The sequence below is a fragment of the Equus asinus genome, chromosome 11 (assembly GCF_041296235.1).
Source record: "Equus asinus isolate D_3611 breed Donkey chromosome 11, EquAss-T2T_v2, whole genome shotgun sequence".
NCBI classification, from domain to species: domain Eukaryota; kingdom Metazoa; phylum Chordata; class Mammalia; order Perissodactyla; family Equidae; genus Equus; species Equus asinus.
This window is the reverse complement of record NC_091800.1, coordinates 31,703,056-31,728,241: the sequence shown is the minus strand read 5'-3', so window position 1 is coordinate 31,728,241 and position 25,186 is coordinate 31,703,056. Positions and strand designations below refer to the sequence as shown.

Genomic DNA, 25,186 nt, shown 5'->3' with positions numbered 1-25,186 from the left:
AACATAATCGTCCTCTACTTAAGATAGCCCCCTGGTCACTTTCTCCCTGGTTAGCTATTACTTGGGTTAGTTTTAATCATATCTTTGCCCAAGAAGCCTTCTCTGACTCCCTAGAATGGGAAGAGAATAGGGCCTGACTATTATTTTAATGATCTTATTGTGCATGCACTTTGCCTTCATCACGATTCACATAGCACGCATCACAGTTTTAATTAATTATCTGTGTGATTATTTTGTCAATGTTTTGTTCCCACTAGAGTGTAAGCCCCAAGTTTATCTTGATCACCACTCCATCGCTAGGATCCAGCTCAGTGCTTGGTTGATAGTGGGTGCCACTAGTATATCTGTAGGGTGAATGAATGGATGCAAGAGTGTCACCATAGGAGAAGACAAGGGTGCTATCAGAGCATAAAACAAAGGGAGCCACCTTGGGTTTGGGGAACAGAGAAGGACTTCTGGAGAAGCGACATTTGAGCTGAGAGGGGAAGGAGGAGTAAGGAAGGCATCCAGGTGTGTGGAGATGGGAGAGAAGCATACGACAGCTAGGGGTAGTATTTGAAGCTGATATAGAAAAGGAGTCTTGAGCCAGATTGTGAAGGACCATTTGAAGTTTTTGTCTTAAGAGTTTGGACTTTATACCAACAATACGTAGAAGCCATTGAAAGCTTGGAAGTGATATGTCTTTTTGCTTTAAAAGGAAATCCTGATCCGTGTACAGAACTGTTCAGGGGCAAGCAAGACTGGAAGTAGTGGGGCCAGTTGGGGGCGTGACTAATTCAGACCAGAAACAGTGTAGCGTGGACTGTGATAGAGGCAGGGCCTCTGTGGATTCCTTCAATCATTTTTTTTGTTTTAAAGATTTTATTTTTTTCCTTTTTCTCCCCAAAGCCCCCTGGTACATAGTTGTATATTCATCGTTATGGGTCCTTCTAGTTGTGGCATGTGGGACGCTGCCTCAGCGTGGTTTGATGAGCAGTGCCATGTCCGCGCCCAGGATTCGAACCAACGAAACACTGGGCAGCCTGCAGTGGAGAGCGTGAACTTAACCACTTAGCCATGGGGCCAGTACCCTTCAAACATTTTTTATTCAACACATATTTACCATGCACTTGCTGGGAAATGGGGATATAGAGGTGAATAGTACAATAAAGTCCTTGAACATATGGGGTTTATGCGTTAGCAGTGGAATGTAGACAGATGAATAAGGAAATAAATAGGCCAGAAAGGTGACCTTGGAAGGGCCAACAAGCAGACAGACAGTGGAGTTTCCACTCTAGCCTATGGTTGCCGGAATACAATGGGATGACATCTTTAGGGCTCTAAAGGAAAGTAACTGCCAAGCAGTAGGAATGTCAGATGAGGAACTCTGTAGGAATGTCATATACAGTCCTATATATGAAGCTACTGGGTCAAACATACCTTAACATGATCCAGAGATTTAAGTAACCTTCTTGTAATCTGAAGATCGAGAAGTCAAGGCATAAAAAACATATATAAAATATTGAAAAAGAATGGAAAGAACTACAAGAAGGTCATTGTGGGTTCTCTTGCTATAATACATTCTAAAAATCTTTCATCCTAATAAAGATTTATAAAAAGGATGCAATATAGAATTGTTTCCCAAAAGAAGAAGGAGGAAGAAAAGGAAGAAGAGGAAAATAACATCTACTTCCCAAAGTTAACAAACAAAAAGCAGGAAGAGACCCAGGACTGCATGAAGCAGATTAACCTTAATTGTTTCCACCTTGGAGTTTGAAATTGCTTTTTTCCCTATCAAACTTGATATACATACGCATAGACATGCTAAAAGCCTTTTTGAATTTGAACAAGTCATTCATTTGTTCAGGTGCTTTAAAATCCAACCTGGTTGATCCTTTTCAACATGTGCTGATTTCTAAGTTTTCATTTGGAACACAAGCTTTAACAATTCTAAGATGTGTCATTTGTGAGAAATCTTGCGTGTGGAAGTGCCTATTACAGAACTATGCAGAAAGAGGATGCAAAATTAAAAAGTATTAATAAAGAGTGGAACTATCTTAAGTTTTTATAGGTGTTTAAATTGGCCAGCACCTGCCTTTCTTCCAGCTGAAAATGTATCAGAATCTGTGAGCAAAGTCCACATTTTCCTCTTCTCACTAAGGGGCACAATTCTGAGCAGAGGCTTCCTAAAAGCCATGGAAAGTTTTCCTTAGTAACGAAACTAGCATTTACCTACACCTCAACTTCGTTTAACATCCCTCTTACCTGATCGACAGTTGGATGAGGTCTCCTGGGTCGCCTGCATCTGGGCGTACACCCCTCTCACGTTTGGGGTACTGAAGGAAAACCGCCCAGCAGTAGGAATGTCCTATGGCGAACTCTGTAGGAATGTAATATACGGTCCTCTATGTGAAGCTGCTGGGTCCTACCCTTCTCTCTGTACCGTTTTTTTAGAAAGCCAGAAGTGGTGCCTATTGGCCCTCCGCTGCCACATTCAAAACCTGCCTCACTCAAAGCGACTTTGAGGGTGTAGAACCAGGGATTTGGGAAAGCGGTTCTGGAATTTTCTAAGACTGCCCAAATACTTAATTCGGAACCTAAAATTGGAACCGTGATAGAGGCTGCACCTTCAGGATCCCGGAGGATGCTGAATTTTTTGGAGGGGAGGGTGTATGGGGGAAGAGGCAGATAGGAAGGGCCTTCAGAGATCACCAAGTCCAACTTTCTAAACCCTATAAGGGAAACTGAGGCTCAGGGATGCGAGCTGCCCGCCCGAGGGATGTATGTGAGGTCACCTTTCTCCTTTACCAAGGCACTCATCTGCAGCTCCCCCAGCCCATCTCTTTGACCTCCACAAAGGCAGCTGAGGATGGCCCAGCGGCGTCTGGAACCACTGGAACAACCCACAGCCTCCTCCTCTGAGGGCCCCGATGGGGAGGAGACCGTTGAGCGAGACAGTAAGAAAGAGAGGGAGGGCGAAAGGAAGGAAGGGGAGCCAGAGGTGGGAGTGGAAGAGGCAGCCTCGCCCCGGGCTGATTGGCTCCGGAGGCCAGCCCTCTCGAAGAGGTTTATAAGAGTTGGGGCGGCCGGGCGCCCTGCCCGCTCGCCCGCGCCCGGGAGCCCTGCCCGCTCGGAGCGCCCCACGTCGAGGCCCTCCTGGCCCCGCGCCGCTCCTGCCTTTGGAGTTGGCGGCGGGCAGACGAGCAAGGGACGGAGCGAGGGACGGAGGCGAGCGGCCGAGCCAGCGGGCCGAGCGCCATGCGCCGCGCCAGCCGCGACTACAGCAAGTACCTGCGCGGCACCGAGGAGATGGGCGGCGGGGGCGCCCCGCACGAGGGTCCCCTGCCCCCGCCGCCGCCCGCGCCGCCCTCGGCCCCCCAGCCCGCCGCCGCCTCGCGCTCCATGTTCGTGGCCCTCCTGGGGCTGGGGCTGGGCCAGGTCGTCTGCAGCGTCGCCCTGTTCCTCTACTTCAGAGCGCAGGTGAGTGCCCGCCTCCCCGGGGCGCGCGGGCGCGGCGCCCCCACCGCCGGCCTCCCGCGCTCGTGGGAAACTGAGGCTGGCCGCTCGGATTCGCTCCCCAGACCTTGCATCTTCAGGAAGGGAAAGTGACCCTAAAGAGGGAGCGTCCGGCTCGGGGACAGCCCGGCCCGGGTCCGCGCGCTCGCCTCTGGGCTCCGCGCACGCCCCCTTCCCGCAGCGCGCTGAGCCGGGCTCGCCCCGCCTGGTGCGTTTGAATTTCCCCCGGTGAGACAGCATTGGCCGCTCACCTCTTCTGGAACTGATTGCCCACTTTCCCTCCCCTTCCAGTTCTCACTTGAAGCTAAGAATTAACTGACGTCCAGTTAGGAAAAAGATTCAAGCGCCTTCATTTAGGCATCCACCCTTTCCCTCCCGTCCACCCCTTGGAGGATTTTGGTGTCTGGGGCTGGCTGTTTGCAGGGATGCTCCGGGCCACAGGGTTTGAGGGGCGCGCCTAGGGGAAGGTGCCTGCGCTGTCGGAGCACCAGTGGTGATGCTCAAGTTGCCAGATGGCCAAAGGACAGAGCGCGACCAGAGAAGCCTGGTCTTAGGACAGGGGCTCCGCTTGCGTGGGGTGAAAGAAGGAAGAAGGGCCCACGTGCCTTCTCACAGAGGTGGGCGGAGGAAGGAAGCAAGGTGTGTGTGTGCCGGGGCTGAAGTTCTCTCCCGGCACAGCCTCGCTACAAACTAGCGAGTAAGGAAGGCGGCTCAGAACTGCAGAGAGATAGTAGAAAGGAAGGGGTAAATTTGTAATATTATGCTTTCTGGTGGTTTATGCTCTTGTGTTTTCTTGGAAATTGCAGTGCAGTTGGTTGGATTCATTCAAATATTCTTGTCTGGTGCCTTGAACTCTTTCTCAGAGGAAGTGGGGGGCTGACTGTGCATTTTTTTTTTTTATGGGAAAAGAGAGTTGGGTTTGGACTTCATTGGTTTTCAGATTCAAAGGTGATTACTAAACCAAACTGGATGCATCAAAACGTGGCATTGCTTGGGTTGTATGGGTTTTCGGCATGCACCACTCTTGAACTTCATTACTTGTAATCATAGACTCGTTGTTAAATATTCATTATCCACTAATTTGCTTTTTATAGAACTAGTTCGATTATCTACTAAAACAAAGCTAGAAATACAATGAACAATACTTTGGAAAATTTGTATTTGTATATTAATATACATAATCTTTACCTATTGAGAGATTTTTTTTTCTAAAAAGACAATTTTTGAGTGGTTTACTTGCAACATAGATCACACAAATCTATATGAAAGGGAGGAAGGTTTTTCTCTCACTGGAGTCTGGTGCAGTCAAGAACGAGTGGTTTATCCATTTTCCCATCCAGCATGTTGTTTTTCCCTCCATTTAATGCTTGTGCATTCAGTGCCTGCATTGCTCATGACCCTATTAAATGCTGTGGAATGTGAGTTAAAAATGATTTATTCAACATACAATGTCCACCTACTGTGTGCATGGCATGGTACCAGGTAACAGAGGGGCCTACAACAAGAGAATTAAAATTCCTAGTCAAAGAAGAGAGCAGCATTCAGAAAAGAGACAGAAGATGTAGTACTTCTCTACTATCTTTTCTACCACCTTCGGGATATGGCATTTTCATAGCAGTAATGGTGAAGTGAATGTTCAGTATTAAAAGAATAGTAAGGAATCAATGAGTTCTAGGGGCCTGGAGCAGCTTGCTTGGCAGGAACAATGGAAATCCGTGTGGCCTTGGAGGAAAGAGTGACCTGCTGAGCTCTTATTACAGTTGTTCAGCTTCTCCTTAGGAGTTCTTGATATCAATGGTCTGGCTGGCTGAGAGGTCTAGCCTTCGGATGGTCACTTAGCATAACTTAGTGGTTGATGTCACATGGATGATCATGAAACTCTCAAAATCTTTTTCTGAAGTAAACATGCAAGTTAGTAAGCCTAGCTAGAAAATTTTCATTTGGAGAATTTAATGTCATCGGATTTCTGGATACAACTTTCCCAAATGCATGAAAATTGGGTTTCTCTAAGACTTATGCAAAATATACTAGCCATTACTCTGAACCCAGTTTTGCACTGCACTTTTAAAAGGTCATCTCCTTCAGTAAGGAAATAGTATTAGGAGCAATGTGTTCATAGGAACACACCACTAGATCTGGTTGCATTTTACTGAGTAGGGTGTCTATATTTGATGCCTGAAGGAGTCCTAATCATTTAGTTACATTCTGAAGTAGTTACAAATGAAATGCTGTGATGTCTGGAATTTGTTTCAAAATAATAGGTGGGGAGGGTTGGGGGTAGGGAGGCGGTTGCCTATACATGAAACAAGATTGGCCCTGTGTGGTAATTGTTGAAGCTCCATGATGGATACTTAGGGGTTTGCTCTACAGTTCTTTCCACTTTTACATATGTGGAGGCCTTCTTTCACAGTTCTAGCTAAGAGAATAGACTCAATTTGACCTGTCACTGATTTGATATTTTCATATCAGCTCCTTTGGCTTAGAACTTGGTACCAAATAAGAGAGAACTTTTTGATTTCCACTAAAGTTGTGGATCAACTACTTGGGGTTTCTGAATGCATTTGAATTAGAATGAAATTGTCTAGTATCAGGTAACATATTTGCAGTTTACTGTAAAAAAATGAGAAAAGGAGACAGTTTTATTGTTTTTGTTTAAAGGGGGTGGGGGGAAGACGGGGGAAGCTATGCAAATCCTCAAGAAAAAGCAGTTTAATTTAGTTTTAAGTGCATTTAAAAGAATGCCCAGAATAGTGTAAAAATTACAGTGACTTTTAAGAAATTTTTTTCCTCCTTAACTCATGTCTGAATAGTTAAAAATGAATCAGCCTCCTGAATGTTTGCAGATGGCCTGTGCCTAGGTTTAAAAAAGAAAAATAGTAGATCCAGTGCAGATCCCCCCCAACCTTGCCGAAGAAAAAACAGCGTGTGGCTTGTGCTATATATTTACCACATAGTATGCATACTTCGGTTTACAGAGGAAAAAAAAAAACCTTCCAAAAAGTTCTTGTAAAATTTATGTGCATGTTTTTTTTTTTTTTAACATCCACATAACCATATTCAAAGTTTAGAGCTTAGCTACAAGATAAGCTTTTCAGAAAACTCGAGCTCTATTTCCCTTTTAACTCCTGCCCCTCCAGCTCCCCAATATGCACCCCAACCTCCCTGGCTGTTTGTTACCCAAACAGGAGAGCAGTCACTACTGAAAATCTGATGTAGGTGTGTGCAGGTTGCCTGTTTGAAAAAACAGATAACAAAGTAGACAAATGTCAAGCATCCTGCCTCATTTAACCCTGCAAATGATAGTTTCAAGGAAGTTTCAAAAAAAAATGTCCGAGTTCATTTCATACGAACTACGTCATCTGACAAATGCATTTTAAAAGTCAGTTTTAAACCAGATATTCAAGATTTATTTAATGTTTTCAGATATTTCTAGATACAATGAATTCATTTGTAACTCAGCTTGTGATTTTTTGATGCGTTTCTGTGTTCCTCTGTCGAGTGTAAGTTCCGTGAAGCTAAGAACTGCCTGTTTTGCTCACTATCTTATTCGCAGCATCTAGCCCAGTGCCTGGCATGTTTAATTTACTGCAAAAGCTTTTCAGGTAATTTGCAATGCTAGAAATATATCTATTTCTAGTTAACACGTAAATTATTATTAACATGTAGGTTATCTAATCAGCAGGGAAAATAGACTAGGGAGTATAATTTTCCAGTCATGCAAATTCTGTCTCCAGACTGTGTGTCAGGAGATAGGTTTTGGGGTAGGAGATACATTCAATCAGTCACTCGATGAGCATTTGTGGAGTGTGCAGCACCAATCCCAGTCCCTGCCCTGCAGCTCCTCCAGTGCAGAGACCACAGGAGCACTGGCTCTGTGTGTGTGGTTGGTGGGGGGGGGGGGGGGGGGGGTTGGCCCCACATCGCCACACCTCTGCTCCTCCCTTTTCTCCTGGTGTCCCTTTTTCAGGAAAGGAGAGCTACAAGAGCATTGGAACCAGAAAGACGTTTGGTTGTAGATTAAAAAGAAATTTCTAACATATGATCCTTAAGGAAACAAAATAAATGAGTATATCAAAATTAATTATGCCGGGCATTCATGATTTCTTTTGGGAAGACAATTGGTGACATTTTATGGATGTTTTAGCTCGAATATTACCTTCTGAAACAGTGATTCTTAGCTGCACATTCGAGGCACTCGGGAGATTTCAGTTGGCCCCCACCCTTAGGGGTGTTTATTAAATTGGCCAGAGGTGGGATCTGGGCATGGACATCTTTTCCAAGAGAGCGGGCGAAATCTTTGCATTATATTTCTTTGCATCAGATCATTAACCGTTATTAACTGTTGCAGTATTTTTCTACTAATTGGTGTTTCTTGTGAACACATTTTTAAAATTGGCCTCGAAGGAAATTTGGAGTCCTTTTAAGAGCAGAAAATCTATATTTGTATACTGGATAGTTGAAAGCATTACTTCTCAAACTTTGATGTGCCTCAGAATCACCTGGGTCTAGTTAGAATGCAGATTCCCAGGCACTGTGCCTGGGCGGGACCGGAGATGCTGCATTTCTAACAAGCTCCTGGTGAGCCCCTGAGGCTGCAGGCGTTTGGACTACACATTCACGAGTGAGAGTATTCAGGACTGCTGTTGCTGTTAGATGATGCTTAGCTTGTCAGCAGAACGTGAGCTTAACCAAGTTTAGGGTCCCCAGGCATTTCCCCACTGACACCACATTGTTCCTTCAGCTCAGCAGTTTTCGGGTGGTGAGCCAGCGGAGGAGGCCTGTGCTTGATTCTTCTTTCTTGAGGTCTGAACCCAAGGACCCTTCATATCAGTTGCCCAGGCTTCTCTGGTTTTGTGGGAAACCTTGGCATAAGTTTGCTTATTTTTTAAAGTATGTGATTGAAAGCTTTCCTTATGTAAAAACTCACAAATTCTGATTTGTACTAATTATTTTAAAGAAAATATGAAAAATAAATATGGATTGCAAATAGTTTTGCTTCATGAGTGATCTCTCTCCCAGGATTATAGATCATCCTTACGTTTGCAAGACTAGAATAATAAAATTCATATTTGTGGGTGCACATTTGTTGAAGGGCTATCATTTGTTTTTGAGAATTTCAGATATGGACAGAGTACTTTCCAGTTTATTTCTGGGGGTTGGTTAATAAACCTGCACATCTTTCTGATTTCTTTTAAAAAGATAATTAAACCAGGGAATGAAAGACTTGGTATTAAATGACTGAGCTTTGGCTGTTGTAAACTTATGTATTTTTTTCCTTTTTCACCTAGCTTTTACCTACTAATAAGTAAATGCCCATGAAGTACCTTGAATTTTTGAAAGAAAAGGACAATAAATTAAACTGTTATTATTAAAACCAGTGATGGCTAATTATCTCTACCCTTTTCTTGGCAGTTGAAAGCACTCCAAAGGCTTAACAGAGCCCCAGGAGAAGCAGGCAATTTAAAGAAAAGAGTGGTATTTAAGGAAATGCTTATGCTGGCACCTGTTTCAACCAGATGATCAGCTAATAACTTGATGGGGATATTTTGGGTGGGAGAATTCATATATTACAAGAATTTTAGCATTCCCCCCTCCAGCACTTATCCATACAGCCTGCTCACCCCATGTGACATCGAATATCCCCCAATTCTCAGGCCCCCCAACAGTCGTCCCACTCCAGGTTGAGAACCACTGATGAAAGATTCAATAAAAAGGAAAATTATGCTTCCGGCTTCAGGATTTTTTGGGGACTAGGAAATGGATTTCTCTCTCCCTTCTCTGGCTGATTAAAATATACATTGATTAAGGAAAATGGGCAGGCAAACATGGTGGCTAAAGATGATGTTAATTTCACCTGACTTATGAAGGCTTCTTGCTTTGAATATCCAAGTGGGCTTCATCTCCCATCTAGCATGCTGCATTCAACTTAAAGACAAAAAGTTTCCTCTCCCTGCGCTGACCACACGTGATTTCCTTGAAGCCCCTCCCCTCTATGAGGACTTTCACGTTGTCAGATAACTTCAATCATTTCCCCGTGAATCACGTGTGTGCACTTGTGCTGTGGATGATAGTTACAACTCATGAAAATAAATTAGAAGTCAATGTTTTCACCAACTTGAGGGTAATTTTATTAACTGTTAACTGTTGGGAACATAAGGACTCTTGCAGGAATGAGTTCTTTTGTCCTTAGGTCACACTTTCTGAAAGAGCAGAATGATCCATGATAACCATTCTGACGTACTTACAACTTTTTTTCTCAGATGGATCCTAATAGAATATCAGAAGATGACACTCACTGCATTAATAGAATTTTCAAGCTCCATGAAAACGCAGATTTGCAAGACACAACTCTGGAGAGTCAAGACACAAAATTAATACCCGACTCGTGTAAGAGAATTAAACAGGCCTTTCAAGCAGCTGTGCAAAAGGTGCGTCCACGTTGAAGTTATAAGTCAAGGGCCCTTGTGACTCTAGTAATACTGAAAATTAAAACTGGCTAAGTGCTGTTGACTTTGTTCTTTTCTATTGTAATAATTTATAAAAGAGCTAAAGAGAATTTTAAAAGGGATTAGCAGAATCCTATTGAAGTTGGTAGTGGTTGATTATGGTGACTGGAGAGTTTCATACAAATATTCTTTTCTTTCCTTTCTTTCTTTTTTTTTTCTTTTAAGAGGAGGGATTTAAATTTACTCTTGGAAGGAGGACAAAGATGGTTTGTGGTAGTCAGTGGGTCAGTTTGCTGGTTTGAATTCCCTGCCCTAGAAACCATTCCCTCAGTTCACAGGACTCTCTGGTAGCTGTTTTCTTTATATTTAGCTTTGTAATGGCAGGAGCCCCTATTTCACATCTGTTGATCCAGGGCTCTGTTGAGAATAATTGTAACTGGTCCGATTGTCATCTGTGGTGAGGAGGTAAGCGAGCAGAGCAGGAAATGATGCGGTGGGTGAGATGGAAATCCTACATCTATTTTCTCATTTTTGGGGGAGCTGGGTGAGAAGGGAGGAGATGGGGACAGAAGAACAATGACTGCTCTTACATCTCCAGTTGAGAAACACTGTAATAACTGTTTTACTTTCCTGGATGTAGTCACTTGAGAATTCTGCAGCCTTTGAATTATTTTACTTACTAACTCCACCAACAACTGGGTAGAACCCAGAGACTCTAGTGCATGCACACCTTCATGCATGCACATGTGCGTGGGATTCTTGCATCCACTCATACATACATCCCAGCCTCTATTTTGCAACTCCCTGGCCTACCTCTGATCACCTTAGAGTAGATTCTAAAGCTCTCAAAGTCCTTAAATCTAAATTGAATTTAATTTAGATTATTTTTTGAAGATCCACATACAGTAATAACATTTTTTATAAAGAGGATGTGTATTGGAAGTAGAGATAAGGAGGTGAAGCTGTTTTGTAAAATCAGCTAATAAAGGTTAATATCTGTGACACCCATAAAGTTAATATTTGCTATGTTTTATGAAATCTAAGATACCACCAATTTTCAACTTACGCGTTATTTCATGCATCACTAAGAAAGAAAAAAAAGTGGACTAAAAAATTAAACATGACCATCATAGATTCTGGTTGCATTTTCATTTCAGCCATATTAAAATGTAAAACAAAATGTACATCATAGAATCAATGTACATATTGTTCTAATATCTATAAGAAAGCATATTGCTTATTAAAATCCCAATTTCATTATAATTACTGTCGAGGTGCTTAGTTTATGTGGTAGATGTATATTTTAAAATGTGGGTTTAAATCTGGTGGTCTTTTTATTTACATTGTAACTTTTGAGGTATAGTAACAGCAATTCTGCTAGTCTATTCATATTTGTTGTTTTGTTTTATATTTCATTTTCATTAGTCTGCTTTTTATCTCATTTGAGAGGCTTATCTCTCGAATTTTGAGTAATCTATCTCTAAACAACTATTTACATGTAGTAGAGGTATTCTATTAGTTCAAAACTGACTCCCTTATTAAGGTAATTCTGGTTAGGTAAATAATTGTCTCCTCATTTTCTGTTTAGATCCACTCATATTGGACGGATATCCTTAAAATGAAGAGATAAACTTTTAATTTTATCAGCGTCCAGTCTTAGAAACTGTCCCTTGGGTTTCTTTTGGAAGCATAAGTATGCAAAATCAGCCAAGATAATTTTCAAAATAAGTAATACTACAAAGGGCAGATACTATTAACATTTATTTCTGAGAATGCAGGAATGGTTCATCTTAACAGGTCAAAGGAGAAAAGTTTTACTATCTCATAGAAACAGAGAGGTGATCGACAAAATTTTAAATTTATTTCTCATGTTAAAAATCCATCAGAAAATAGAACAAGAGGAATTCTTACTGTTATCCTAAATAGCTCAAACTAAAAGTTAGCTAGTGATGAAAAACAGGGGCATTTCTCTAGAAGTCAGGAATATACAAAAGATGCCCACTGTCCGCATGCTATTTAACATTGTTCAGAATGTGCTAACTAATATAATTACATAAGGGTATGAAATAAGAAAAAATATATATATAAGAGGAGAAGGCAGAATTTGCATGTGATATTATTGTATTCTTGGGAAAATTCAAAAGAAACTAAAAGACTACAAGCAAAATAAAAAAAAGAAATCAGTTTTTAAAACTTAAGTAATAAACACTAGTCGTTCCCATTTCAATCAATCATTAGAACATGAATGAAAGATTCCTTGCATAATTTTTTAAAAAGCCCTAAAAATAAACTTAACAAGGAACATACAAAGCTTATGGGAATAAAACTAGAAAACTCTACAGAGGCACTTAAAATAGGATTGGATAATGTAAATACATAACTATACAAAGTCATAATCCATGAAAGAGAGCAGACACCTTAGAGTAGAATTTTTTATATGCATGTGAATATATGCGTGTATGTAATTTAATGTAATTCAGAATTATTTTAAATAAGTGGGCATAGTTTGAAATATTCAAAAATGGTACAGTGGGACAATTTGTTTACTATTTTCTAAAAAGTGATAACCTTATTTCATATGCTAAGTGAAAATAAAGGCCGGTTAGAGAGAGTACTTGGTGGCCAGGCTCTGCTCCCAGGCCGTCCCACAACACCTCTGTTGCTTCAGCAAACTTTTCTGCCCCTAGCTGACCCATAAGAACTTCCCCACCCATTGTCCCATTTCCTTTGAGCTTTCTAAGTGACTGCCTAGATAGTATGATAAACCAATTTGTGCTTAAAGATGTTGATGAGTAATAATGGAAGAATTTCCACTATTTTAGGAGCCTTTTGGAGACAAGTTCCAAATGAGTGACACTAATTATGAGAGATTGAGTACCTGGCAAGCCAGAAGGATTTGCGGGCAGACAAGAAGCGTCAACTGGTCTTGTCAAAGGCACACAGTTTTAATTACACTCATAGATTAGTATGACTCACAGGATGAGCAGAACTTTATTTCATTAATTTCACGTTTGTTTTTGTTGTGCTGTAGGATTTTACTTCTTATGCATGGGTGATAATATTACACACAGGTAATCCTTGTTAAAGAATGAGGAGCTGTCATGATATACCAGTGTGGGTGTGGGGGCAGAAGATGCCATTTCTTTCCCCAGACAAGAGGATCTTTAGGAAGGAGACAAGCATTATCCATACCTTATTGTTCGAATCTACCAATGTTTATTAACTGCACCTACCATGCCAGGCACTTTGCATAACTTCTCCTCTACCCAAAGACTTACTCTTCTCTTACCCTCACCAAATAATGATTTGCCAAATGTGTTATCCTTTGATGAGGATTATTGGTTAATGTGATGTTTTACACATCTTGCCAAAACAATCAGATTTCTCATTTCTCTTTCCAGTGCTGAAAATAGGATGGATAAGTAAGTCTGTATCTTAGTTTTAGTTCTGATATAGATACTGAGTGAACCCATAAAACAAAATTACATGTGTGGCTGCAATCATTATTGAGAGATCTGACCCATCTAGTGGTAGCAAATGCTAGACATAAGCACAATATCACATTATATGTGTGCAAAAGTGATGTTTACCCAGTCCGTCTTTGGTCAGACAAGTAATGCTGTTTTTTCCCCCTTTTTTGTTTGTGGCTGGGTTTTCTTGGCTTTTCTTCCCCTTTAACACAGAACTCTGAAAGCCTCTTAGTGATCCAACCCTACCAACCACAATTTACAAAGTCTATCATAACAGTCTATGACAATAAAGAAAACACTAGTACAAATACGGAGTCCAATTTATAAAGCAAATCTTGTTTCCAGCTTTGGCAGCCTGTCCGGCCCCTGCCAGCCTCAGGACTGGAGTGGTGAGCTCAGGCCTGAGCGGGGGCCTGCCCTCCACGCTAGAGAGGGCACTTGGCCCGCAGACCTCCCGGCCAGTCTCGGTGGAAAGCCATCTATTTATGCACTAAATATATGTTCTGAGCACTCAGGGCTGTGCCTCTACGACTTTAGTATGCCAGGTTGTGGATTTCACGTTGGGTACCTGCTTGTGAAAAGCCTCCTGAAACTTACTTTCAAAAGTATTTGAAAGAGTATCATGGAGGAGAGAGATCAATATACAAATTACGCAATCACCTTACTCTCCAAAGTCCGATATTCCCTGTGTTCAAGATGAGCCCCTAGGAGGTAGGACGGAAGCATGGGGACTCACATGGAAATCTATTTTTTAATATTAGCTTTTTAAACACTAGGTTTTTATTAATATTTTGTAATGTACCTCATATACTGGAATGTTTTAATTTAATATTTAAATAAATAAATATGCACCTTTGGGAGCATTAAAATTCTTTTCCCTAAAGGAGCTGTACAATCAGAAATGTTTAGAGATCGTGGAACAAAGCTACAAGCTCTGTCGGGATAAGAACTACAGCCGTTTTGCTCATATTTGAATATATCACACCTAATTGAGTCTCAAGAATGAAAGAAAGGAGCAAATAAATGCTTGGTGACTTGCTGAGCTCTGTAAACTAATATTGCTAAATAAAAATGGGACACCAGCCAACTCATAAAACCATTCAGAATGTTATAAGCCTGGTTCTCATTTAGCTGATGTCTCTTCAATGTTACAATCAATAATTATTGATATTATAACCTGAGGCAATGAGGCAGGTTAATTTTTGTTGAAGGTTATCTTCGTCTGGACTTCTCCCTTTAGTCACGTTTTCCTCGGGTCTCTTTACCTCCCCATGGCCTGTAAACTGTATAGTGACAGGCCTATAATATGAACTGAAAGCATGGTTCTGGCTTCTCATAAAAGTATGATTTTATACAACTCTCTGATTTCACTTCAGAATATGAAAAGCCAATGACAATAATGACTACCAATAAGTTATCTTGTTGGTGTATTCTTGACTAACCATTGCCTGGATTCAACAAGCTTCTGAGCCTCCAAAGACTTACTGGAAAATGAGGGGTAGGACCAGAGAGCCATCATTATTGAACAATTAACTCTTATCTGGAATTCTTTTTTTTTTTATTCCCTGGGGATCAGTACATATTTGGCCTCATCTCCTGCAAGATTCACAATGTAAATGCAAAGCATCCCCTGATATTAAGAATGGTGTACCCAAGGATTCACAATGCTTTGATCCTCAATGAAATAGTCACTGTTATTTGGTGTAGTTTAAGCTGCTGTAACAAAGAGACCCATCATTCAGTGAACTAAATGAGATAGAAGTTTTTTCTCTCACATGCAATAATCCGGAGGTGAGCAGTCTGTGGCTAGCAGGGAGGCTCCTCCCTCCTCACCAAGTACCTTCCATCTCTGGCTCCAAGTTGGCTTCTCCATTTGTTGTCATTTCCAGACAGAGGAAAGGAAGAAAGGAAAAGCAAGGGCAGTAGCTGGGAGTTGAGATATCATCACTTCTAGTAGCATCCTATGGATTGGAACTTACTCATAAGACCACACCTTGCTGCAAGGGAGGCTGGACAATGTAGTCCCTAGCTGAGCCGCCATTTGCCTACCAAAGCTTGAGGAAGGGGGTCTCCTGTAACTAGAAATTAGAAAAATTAGAAAAAGGAGAGGATGGATTCTAGGGGCAATAAGTGGTCTCTGATATTCACTAAATGCTATTTAGGCAGGAAAGTGGGCTCACAGTATGAGCAAGAATTTTAACTGTGTGGATACACAAGTCCGTGAAAAAATTTCATGGTCAAGATTTTATTTTCTGAAGGCTAAAATGCTTTAGGATTATTTAGATTGCAGGAGAGAGAGAAATGTAAAAGTAGATTTAGAGCCAGACCTGATGGCCTAGTGGTTAAAGTTGAGCACGCACCACTTCGGCAGCCCATGTTTGTCTCCTGGTTGTGGAACCACACTACCCGTCTATCAGTGGCCATGCTGTGGCAGCAGCGCACATAGAAGAACTGGAACGACTTACAACTAAGATATACAACCATGCCCTGGGGGCTTTGGGGAGGAAAAAAAAGTAGATTTAACAGCAGGCATCTTTTTGAGGACTTTTCAAAGGTCTGATTAGGCATAGGCATCTGTGATCTTTGAATAAAACCTCGTTGTCGCTTGCATAGTTTTTAGTAGGTCTTGTGGATTTAAGAACATTAACTTAAAGCCAGAAAGTTCATCAGATTAAGTGGTTGTTTTCTCCACATGCAAAGCTGATCCCTTAGAATTCCAATGTCAATTATTACAAGAAAGCTATTCCTATTTTTAAAACTAAAGCACATGAGAAATCAATTAAAATTTGAGTAGATCTTAACTGCTTATGAAATTGTAATCATTGGAGTTGTTATATAGCCATTATTTCTCCTTTGCTTTCTAGTTAAACATACACACATACACACCAAAACAAGGGGGAAAAAATTAAACCCCATTCATTATCTCTTTGCCTTTGTATACATGAGTATATGTCCCAAGAAAGTTTCTTGTAAACCCACAAGGAAACTTGGGGTTTGGGGGCACTGATGTTCCCAAATCAAGATGTTAGTCATGTAGTGGTTTTCCAATGGGATTTCATCTCTGTTTGCCATAACAGTTTTGGGAACTGCAATTCAATCAACCCCAATCATATCTAGCATTTATAAAAGCTGTCTTTATGGGAAAGCTGAAGTATGACCCACAGAATTTTCCTACAAAACCAAGGCCATCTATTGCCTTTTGTCCAACAATAGGCAATTGGCTGTGATATGCTCAATCTCAGGAGAGGCCCCAGGCAAAAGGTAGGAGGGTTTGCAAGAGGGAAATAAGCAGTCATCAGAGGTGGGCTTATCTTAGTGCTGGAAGTACTCCAGGATGGAAGAAAGGATATTCTGGGTTGACATTTTTAAAGAAACAGAGAACAGGAAGCACATGCCTGAAAGAGGAGCATCTCATTATGTGGCATGGGATCTTGGGCTAAGATTCTAGAAGTGAGTAAAACTGAGGGCCTGGGTTGCAGAAGGGAATAAAGGAATGGATTGGATTCCGCCACCGGGAGTGGCTTATCCTAGGAGAAGTACAGCCTGTGGAATTGAGAGAAGGGTGGACCCAGAGCAGTGTTTCCCAAACCTACTTGATCTTAATCACTTGGGGACCTTGTTTAAAAAAATAAGTAAAAGCCTCTCGGATCTGTCATAGGGATTCTGATTTGGTAGTTCAGAGTAGACTGTGATTTCAGAAATCCTCTGGTAGAAGGGCTGGTCTGTCTTTGAAGGAAGGCTTCAAGGTTGCCACTGATATAGCACCTGGGACTAAGGAGGTGTTCTAAGCATCCTAAGAAGAGATGAAAGTCACTGGAGGATAGGAAGCCATTAGCGAATGAAGTGACTATATATGAGAAGTAGGATCAAGCCTGTCTGGTGTGGAAAAGGCGGGTCTTGGGAGTTGCAGAGAGCAGTCTGTATCTGAGGTGCCAGACACCAAATGTTTGCTTGAACTTTTTGAAGTTCACAGTCTAAGGAAGTTCCATTCTCATGAGGCTTCCTCACCGGGGATGCTACCCCAGTCCTCAGTCCCTGCCCTTTGATAACACTAGGTGGTGGTGGTAGTAGCAGTAGGATTAAAAATAGTAGTGATAATTGTAAACCGTTAAGCTCATATTCATCAGAAAGCTCTGGTGAACTCAGAATCTCTTCTTCTTGGTGCCTATACCTGCTTCTCATCTGCTCCCCCCTTTCATGGTGGATGACAGCACCGTCATCTCCCTCACCCCAAACCAGAAGCCAGAAGATGGTCTTGTCCTTCTACTCACTAACTCTCCCTCTCACTTCCATCCTGTGTATTCTATCACTTTGCAAAAGCTTCAACTACTTCTCTCTACTCAGTGTTGCTACTGTTGTCACCTTCATACAGGTGTAACCATCATTTCTTGCCTGGATCACTGAAAGACCATCCACAGTCTCACTGTCTCTAGTCCATCCTTTCCACAGCTCAGCGACTTCTAAAATGCAATCTGAATATGTCGCTTCCTTTACTGCTTAAAAAACCTTCTTCAGTGGACCCCTGGAGTCATGAGGATAAGTCTGAGCTGCTGAACATGTAACACCAAGTGCTCTGTGTTCTGGAAACCCTCATGGCAATCTCAGCTCTCCAGGCTCATCACCTTGGGCGCCATCTTGTCACCCAACCTCAGCTTGTGCTCAGTGATGGCACCAGAGTGAAGTGCCAGAAGTTCCCTAACCTGGCTGTGCCCTTCCCCCTCTGCCTTCCTGCTGTGACCATAAGCACAGTGAGGACAAAGAGGATATCTATCCTGAAAACACAGCATCCTTAGCACCCACGGGACACCTGGCCCCTAGCAACTGACAAATAAAGATGGCAAGTAATAGGATATATTGGAGAATATGAGGAAGCCATTTTGTGTAAACCTAATTTGGCCTGACCTTGTCTTTCCAAAGGGGCCTGACCGAGGCCATTGAGCATGCATTGTGTATCTGCTTTAGAGATTCCCTATGGCAAGAGCAAAAGGCCCTTGAGATAAAGGTGCAACTTCTCTCCCCCTCCCAATGTTGGCATCTCCTTAAAGATTAAGCATCTTTCTTTAGGCTGGGAACCGAATGCAGCGCTCATCTGTGACCCCCCAGCCCGAGGCAACACACCTGCCACCCCGCAGTGTTCACTAAGACAGCAGATCTATCTGCCGTTTCCATCAATCGCTGTGCTGACAGAGCAGCCTCGTGACTATTATAAAAGGGACATTTCAATCATATGTGAAACATACTCTTTGAGAGTATATAACCACCCTATGCATCCCTACTTCTTTGGAGTGCTCTGTTCCTTTGTGGAAAGACTCTCCCGGGTTATAATCCTAAGATTTAAGCTCAGAATAAACTCACCCAAATTTTCATTTATAGATTGGTTATGGATTATTTTTGTCAACACAGCCCTCAGTAAACTTTGTGGAATGGATGTATGAGTGAATTAGGGATCTTTGTGCGTGGACCTTTATATAGTCAGTTTAATAATTGTCTTTCAAAGTTCAGGTCAGGCATTACTTCCTGAAGGAGGCCCCCACTGATGCCCACCTGCCCTCCTTTGGGGTTAGGAGCCCCTCTCATGCATGCCCAGGGCTTCCTGTAGGTGCCCTTGTCATAGATCACATGAGCCCAGCATTGGTCTGGCTCACTTGAATGTGAGCTTTCCGAGGACAGAGACTGTGTGATCTTCACTTTCTCTCCCTAGTGGCAGACACACAGTAGGTGCTCAACAAAAGTTTAAAGAACCAGTTTAATGAAGGAGTGATCTGTGCCCATTGCTGCTCTTGGTGTCATCGGGTGGCTGGTTGTATAATATTGCCAGAAGCTAGCCACATTATGAATGCCCAGAAAGATTCCTGAAGGGCTGGAGGCCACTCCCAAGCCTGATGTTTTTCCTGCTTCTTCCAGATGGGTGCGTCTTTCCTCTTTGGGACATGAACCCATCAGGGACCTTGAGGCTGGAGGACCTTCAGTGGTCACCCTGCCCCTTCCCTCCCTGGCCTTATTTGTCCACAGTGGCTGGCCTCGTTCCTCTGTTCCCCTTTGAGTCTCTCTCCTCACAGTCAGAAATTCTTCGGGAGGGCCTGTGAGAGTAAGCCTTCTTCAGAGATGAGGCTTTGTGAATGTGACGGCTCTGCCAGTGCAAGGTGGCATTATTGTGCTTCAAGTGGCAGAAGGAAGCAGAGACCCGGTAAATAGCACAGCCAGCCCAAGAGGCCGCACCTCAGGTCTTCTGCCAAGCCCTTAGATGAAACTTTTTTAACGAGTACCACAGGGCAAGACATTTTAAAATTGGGCTCTTTATGAAGACTAATATTGCTGTCATAAGGCTACTTTATGAAACCCTGAGGGGACCTTTAACTGGAGCAGAAGCTTCCTCATTTAAACCATGAAGGTTAAACAATAAAAACTAATTTTCTATTCCCAGTCTAGCCATCGCACGGCTGGGAAAGCATCGCTCTGCTTTAGGAAAACAAGGGCACACTATTCTTCAGCCCTTTGTGGGTAGAGTTCATTATTTGTTTGCAAAGACGTGTCTTTTCCAATCAGCAGCCTCCCGTTGGAAGAAATGAGACCCTGGTGGCTATACTCGGAGGGGAGGAGGAGGCCACTCTACGTCTTGGTGAAGTTCTCCACTGAGAATTTTCAGAGATGGTCATGGGCTAATGGCGGCCGATTCACTTAGGAGGCAAGGAGATTAGGGGTTTAAGAGCAGGATGCTCAAGTCAGGGGAGAGGTAGAATCTGTGTTGAGAAGACTTTGGCTGTGGGAGAATTCTTAAAATCAGTAGTATATATTACAAAATAAAGAATTTTAGGTGTCAAAATGTAAAGTCACAAAGTCAGGATGAGTGGTGCCCAGGCCCTATCTACCATCTACTCTCTCCTGCTACTTTCTGGGCCGCTGGACCCCACCCTGTCCCGCCAGTGGGGATGATGAGGAGCTGCCTTCTCCCCTTCTCTGATGCTCCCATCCTCTCCCCTCCTGTACCCTGTGGGGCTCTGCCCCAAGGGACCTGGGCTGAGAAACGTAAGCTCCACTACACCTTTCATAAAGTGTATTTAGGCGACAGACCACTCAGTGGATCCTGCTCTTAAAGTTCTTTACTTTGAGGTGCTTTTGAACTGTCACCATTGGCTCTTCTTAAGGAACTAGAAGGTCACCAGCTCCATCCGGGTGCACGTAAAGTGTCTCCCCACACCCTGTGGGTTAGGTCTGTGTGAGCTTCAGGGGAGGAGCAAAGTGAGAGGCTGAGACATCTATTTTAGTCCTGTCCCTTTAGTTGCTGCAATACCCCATGGGCATTCTTTCTGTACCTGGTAAACCAAGAATACCATAGAGGTGAAAGCTTTGCAGTTAAAGATGTGCTATGAAGACGGTAAGACATCTCTCCAGGGAGCAGTGTATGCAAAGCTGCATGAACAACAGGAGAGCAGGATGCTGGCAGGGAGACCCAACCATATGTAGTTATGTGTGGCTGGAACCCGTGGCCTTCTGAGGGTCCTTAGGGGTGGTGGGGTTTGGGAACGCTGGGGAGGACTAGCAAGAGAGCCTGGAGCCGTCACCAGGCCCCATTGTGCAAGGTCTCCTAAGCCCGGATAAGGATTTGTTCCTAAAGTCTGTGGGCAGGCCCTGGAGGATTTTAAGAAGAGAGGAGACATGCCCCCATGTGTCCTTTAGGATGCTCAGTCTGGCAGCGATGGCTGGGTTTGAGGAGAGCAGGAGCCAGGGAGAGGAGATAGGAGCCTATTGTAATCCCAGTGAGAAATGATGAAAGCTTGAAGGAAGGCAGTGGTACTCTGGCTGGAGAGGAGGGGATGGATTTCCGAGCTATTAACAAGGTGGAAGACTGCAAGACTTCTCTGCAGGAACGGGAAACCCGCTATTCATTTTCAGAAACAACCCATGTGTGGCATTCATGTGCTAACTCAGCTGATGAATACACTATTCTTGTAACTAGGTTGGAGAAGAATTACGAGAAGGGTATCATTAAGATGTTAAAATGAATGCATTACATATGTTAACAAGTGTATGAACCCTGTATTATATCTGGCAAACGGGGTGTTAAATCCTTGTTCAACCAGCCAGATGTCCCTGCAGCTGCCGCTGGTGTTGCAGAGGGAGGCAGCCACCTGAGACCCCAGCTATGAGCTGGTGCCAGTGGTTCCTGAAGCATCTGGCTGTACAAATTGCTGCTTCTGTGCTCTGATTGACAGGTACCACATGGGTCACACAATTCGCATCACTGTGCACAGGTGGGATTTTCGGTCTGATAAGCCCAGACTCCAGCAACTTGACCTTTTCAGGGAATCTTTATAGCTGGGAATGTCCTCCGTGGGAGCTTAAATCTATTTATATTATTTCGTAAGGCAAAAAAAAAAAAAAAAAACCAAACAAACTGTAGTCAATCAAACTTAAGATCAATTGAAAAACATTGGCTCTTGAATTGGGATGTTATCAAAGTCTTGTTTGGGGAAGTTATCCAGCTGAATTTGCAAAGGCAGGCTTAGCATTTGCTGTAAATTTTTAAATTACCTGGAGCAAAATTCCCATAACTACTCAAAGGAGTTGAAAGTACTCGTAGATGCTTATATTTGTTCTTGTACAGGACAATCCCTCCTAAGTGGCCCTGACTTATCAAGATTGTGCCAGTTCTGGGATGTCTCGCATTTCCCTATGTTTGGCAAAAGATCATAAAACATCTTAAAAGATGTTAAAAAGGGAGCCTGCTCCCCAAAGCCTGAAGACACAGTCCGCCCTTTTCATTTTCCCTATCACACTCCTGGGAACTGCGCTTCTTGGATATAGAGTTCAGGAAAGTTGAAGAGAAGCAGTCCTAGAGACCACAGTTACACAATCACATTGATCTTATGTGTACTTTCTTTCCTGGAGGAGAAATTGTGAAATCCCAACATTTTTCTATGAGTGAAATAAAAGTCGAGATTGAAAAAAAAAAATCCTATCGGTTGTTTTCTTGTCTGTTCAAATGGTACTCTGACAGCAAAGATGAAAAGTTAGTGCAGTCTAAATAGGAAAATACCACAATGAGAAGATTAAAAGAATGTTGTGAAACTTCCTCATCTCTATTGTTTTTAGACTTCTGAATGGGGGCAGACGACAGTTTTAAATCTGCAAAGCCCCACTGCGGCGTCCCAGGCTCGGCAATGTCGGGCAGCGTCCACTAGGTGGCAGTATGTCAGAGGATTTCTTTTATCCTTGACTTGGCTGCGATTTCTTTGGCTGCCTACCAATAGTTCGGTTTTCCTTTTTGTCCTGTTTTGAAGGGTTAAATGAATATATCATTAGTCTAGACCCAAATTATGCTTATCTAAAAACGCATAAATTCTCTGGAAAGCCTACTTGTTACAGTGTGACCGTAAATAAAGTCATTCATTCATTCATGTGAATTTTCTTAGTGACATGTAGGTAATGATCCTAGTTGTCATGGGTAGTTTATAGAAACCAGCGGGCAATTCTTTTTGTCCCTTCATGTAACAGATGCTAAATATGCTTTATTCTGAGAAGGCAGATCACCCATCTTCCTGGGAAGCAGAACACTGGGTTCTCTTTAGTGGCTCTCGGCCAAGAGAAGATTGCAAGGAGGGCCGCCTGCCCAGCTTCCTCACCCTGGAAACTGTTTCTGGCTTCTGCTGGAGGCTGTTTGCTGGGATGTGTGTCAAAGCTACCTACGCTTCTTTATACAAATCTGTGGGCATTCTGATAGTGTAGACAACATATAATTGCATTGGATGTTTATCCAGAGAGTTAATTTAAAATAAGACAAAACACATATAACATTTTTTTAAAAAAGATCTCTTTCATCTCAATAACTTGTTCAGAGGACAAGAGTTAGGAAGTTCTTTGTTGTGTTTTCCTCAAATTAGATGATCAGAATTTTCTGAATTCAAAGAAACCAGAAGCAATGTCTGAATGATAAGACTTGAGAATAAAGAACTCTGAAAATTTGAAAACACTAATTAATGTGACAGAAGTAGAGGACTAATGTGAATGGACATAAATGTAAATGCAAAGCTTAGAAGGTAAATGGAATTGTCAGTTGGGGTGAAGTTTGGATACTCCTTCAGAAAGGTTTCCTATAATCTTGAAAATGAAAAATATTAGGGCGGCATTTGATACGGATCTGTACTTGGGATGTACGCAGCAAAGTGTCTGATCTTTTAAAAAATGACAAAACAAAGTGGCATCTGCTCTGTGGAGTGGACATGAGAGAGTCACATTTGGAGACGTGATGCTCCTTATGCCGAGGGCCTGCGGGGCTTGGCTTAGGGGTTTCATCAGCCACGCCCTGAATGTGGCTCAGACAGTTCTGAGCCAATTGTTTTCTGAAGCCCCTGGGAATTCTGAGACCATATTTCCTGAGGTCCAGGCTCCTTTTTGTCACAGCCCCAGTCAAAGTGTGCCTCCTTTCAGAGTTACTACTTCAGGGAGGGCGCCACCCTCTAAGGGTTTCCTGACAGGTGTAGGGAAGGAAATAAAGATCTTCTCCCCTCTACCGACCAGGTCCTCCAGCTGGGGCCTCTGTAAATTTGACTGACAAAAGACAGAGGAACAAGAGAAAAACACGCAAATTTATTTGTCTTTTATGTGACGTGGGAGCCTTCATAAGGAAATGAAGGCCTGAAGAAATGGTTAACCTGAGTGGTTATACTAGGTTTGGTGATGAACGGAAAGATGTAGAAAAATGTGATAGGACAGAAAGGCCTAAGTTAAGGGCAGTAAACTGGGGGAAACTTAGAAGGCCTGTTCACTCAGATTTTTCCTGGTGTCCTTTTGTCTGTGGAGATAAAGATGCTCCTTTCCTCCAGGTAAGGGGAGAGCATCTCTCATGTGAGGGTCTTATGACCTGCTGTAGGGGAGAAGGAGGAGGTCAAAGAGTCGTTGCTTCACCTGCCATTTCTCAAATTCCTTCAGCTTAAAATATTCAATATGCAGGGTGCCATATTTTGGGGTAGCATTGGTACTTTTATTCCAGTTTTCAGGAGTGTATTTGATAACTAGGTCTTGCAAAAGGATATGGGTTTGTAGCTCTAGAAGAGGGCATTGAAAGTCACAGCTTCAAGTCTCAGCTTTATTAGGGGAGTTCTTACTCTCTGCCTCCATTTCCCAGTCTGAAAAATGAGGTTAGTAATAGTTACCCAGACTTTCATTCTAGTAAGAATCAAACATGATAATACAAGTGGAAGTTCTTTGTTGGCTATGAATATAAGGGATTATTTAATTTTCAGTATGTGGAATATATGTGTGTGTGTGTGTGTGTGTGTGTGTTGTGAGAAAATGATAAATCTATGACCAAATAGAGATGTCACCAAACAGCCATTCATGGGAACACTCAATTAGCAATAATGTTTCTCAACGCCTGCTACATATTAGAACCACCTGGGAGCGTCTTTTAAAAACTAACCAGTATACATCTAATTGAGTTAGACTGGCTGGGGTTGGGGCTAGGGCACCCTAAAAGTGTAGTCTTAGAAGAATTTTACGTTAGTGGTTGTTATCTAAATAACAATGATCTTAGAACTCAAAAAATTGGGTGTGGGTGGAGATAAAAGAACAGATATTGAGAATACATTTTTTTGTACCCTGAGCTTGTAGATACATCATGTACTCCCTTTTTCACACAGAAACTACCTTATAGGATTTCTGAGAGTAATTGAAATTCTTGGATACCCAACAACATGTATTAACATAAAAGCATGATTACCTCATGGGTCTCTAGCTAGAGTTTAATTGATCCTGGGTCTTGATGCCTTTTCTTTT

The 25,186-nt window shown here is 42.5% G+C and overlaps 1 protein-coding gene across 1 annotated transcript in view; it reads left to right on the top strand.

Annotated features, from left to right (window-relative positions):
- The first annotated feature begins 3,054 nt into the window (after positions 1–3,054).
- The window catches only part of TNFSF11 (TNF superfamily member 11), a 31,519-nt gene continuing 9,387 nt past the window's right edge, over positions 3,055–25,186 (top strand). The window contains exons 1-2 of the mRNA XM_014866867.3: positions 3,055–3,459; positions 9,756–9,923. Coding sequence (XP_014722353.1) covers positions 3,238–3,459; positions 9,756–9,923 — 390 coding nt within the window. The 5' untranslated portion in view covers positions 3,055–3,237. The remainder of the gene's footprint in view (positions 3,460–9,755; positions 9,924–25,186) is intronic.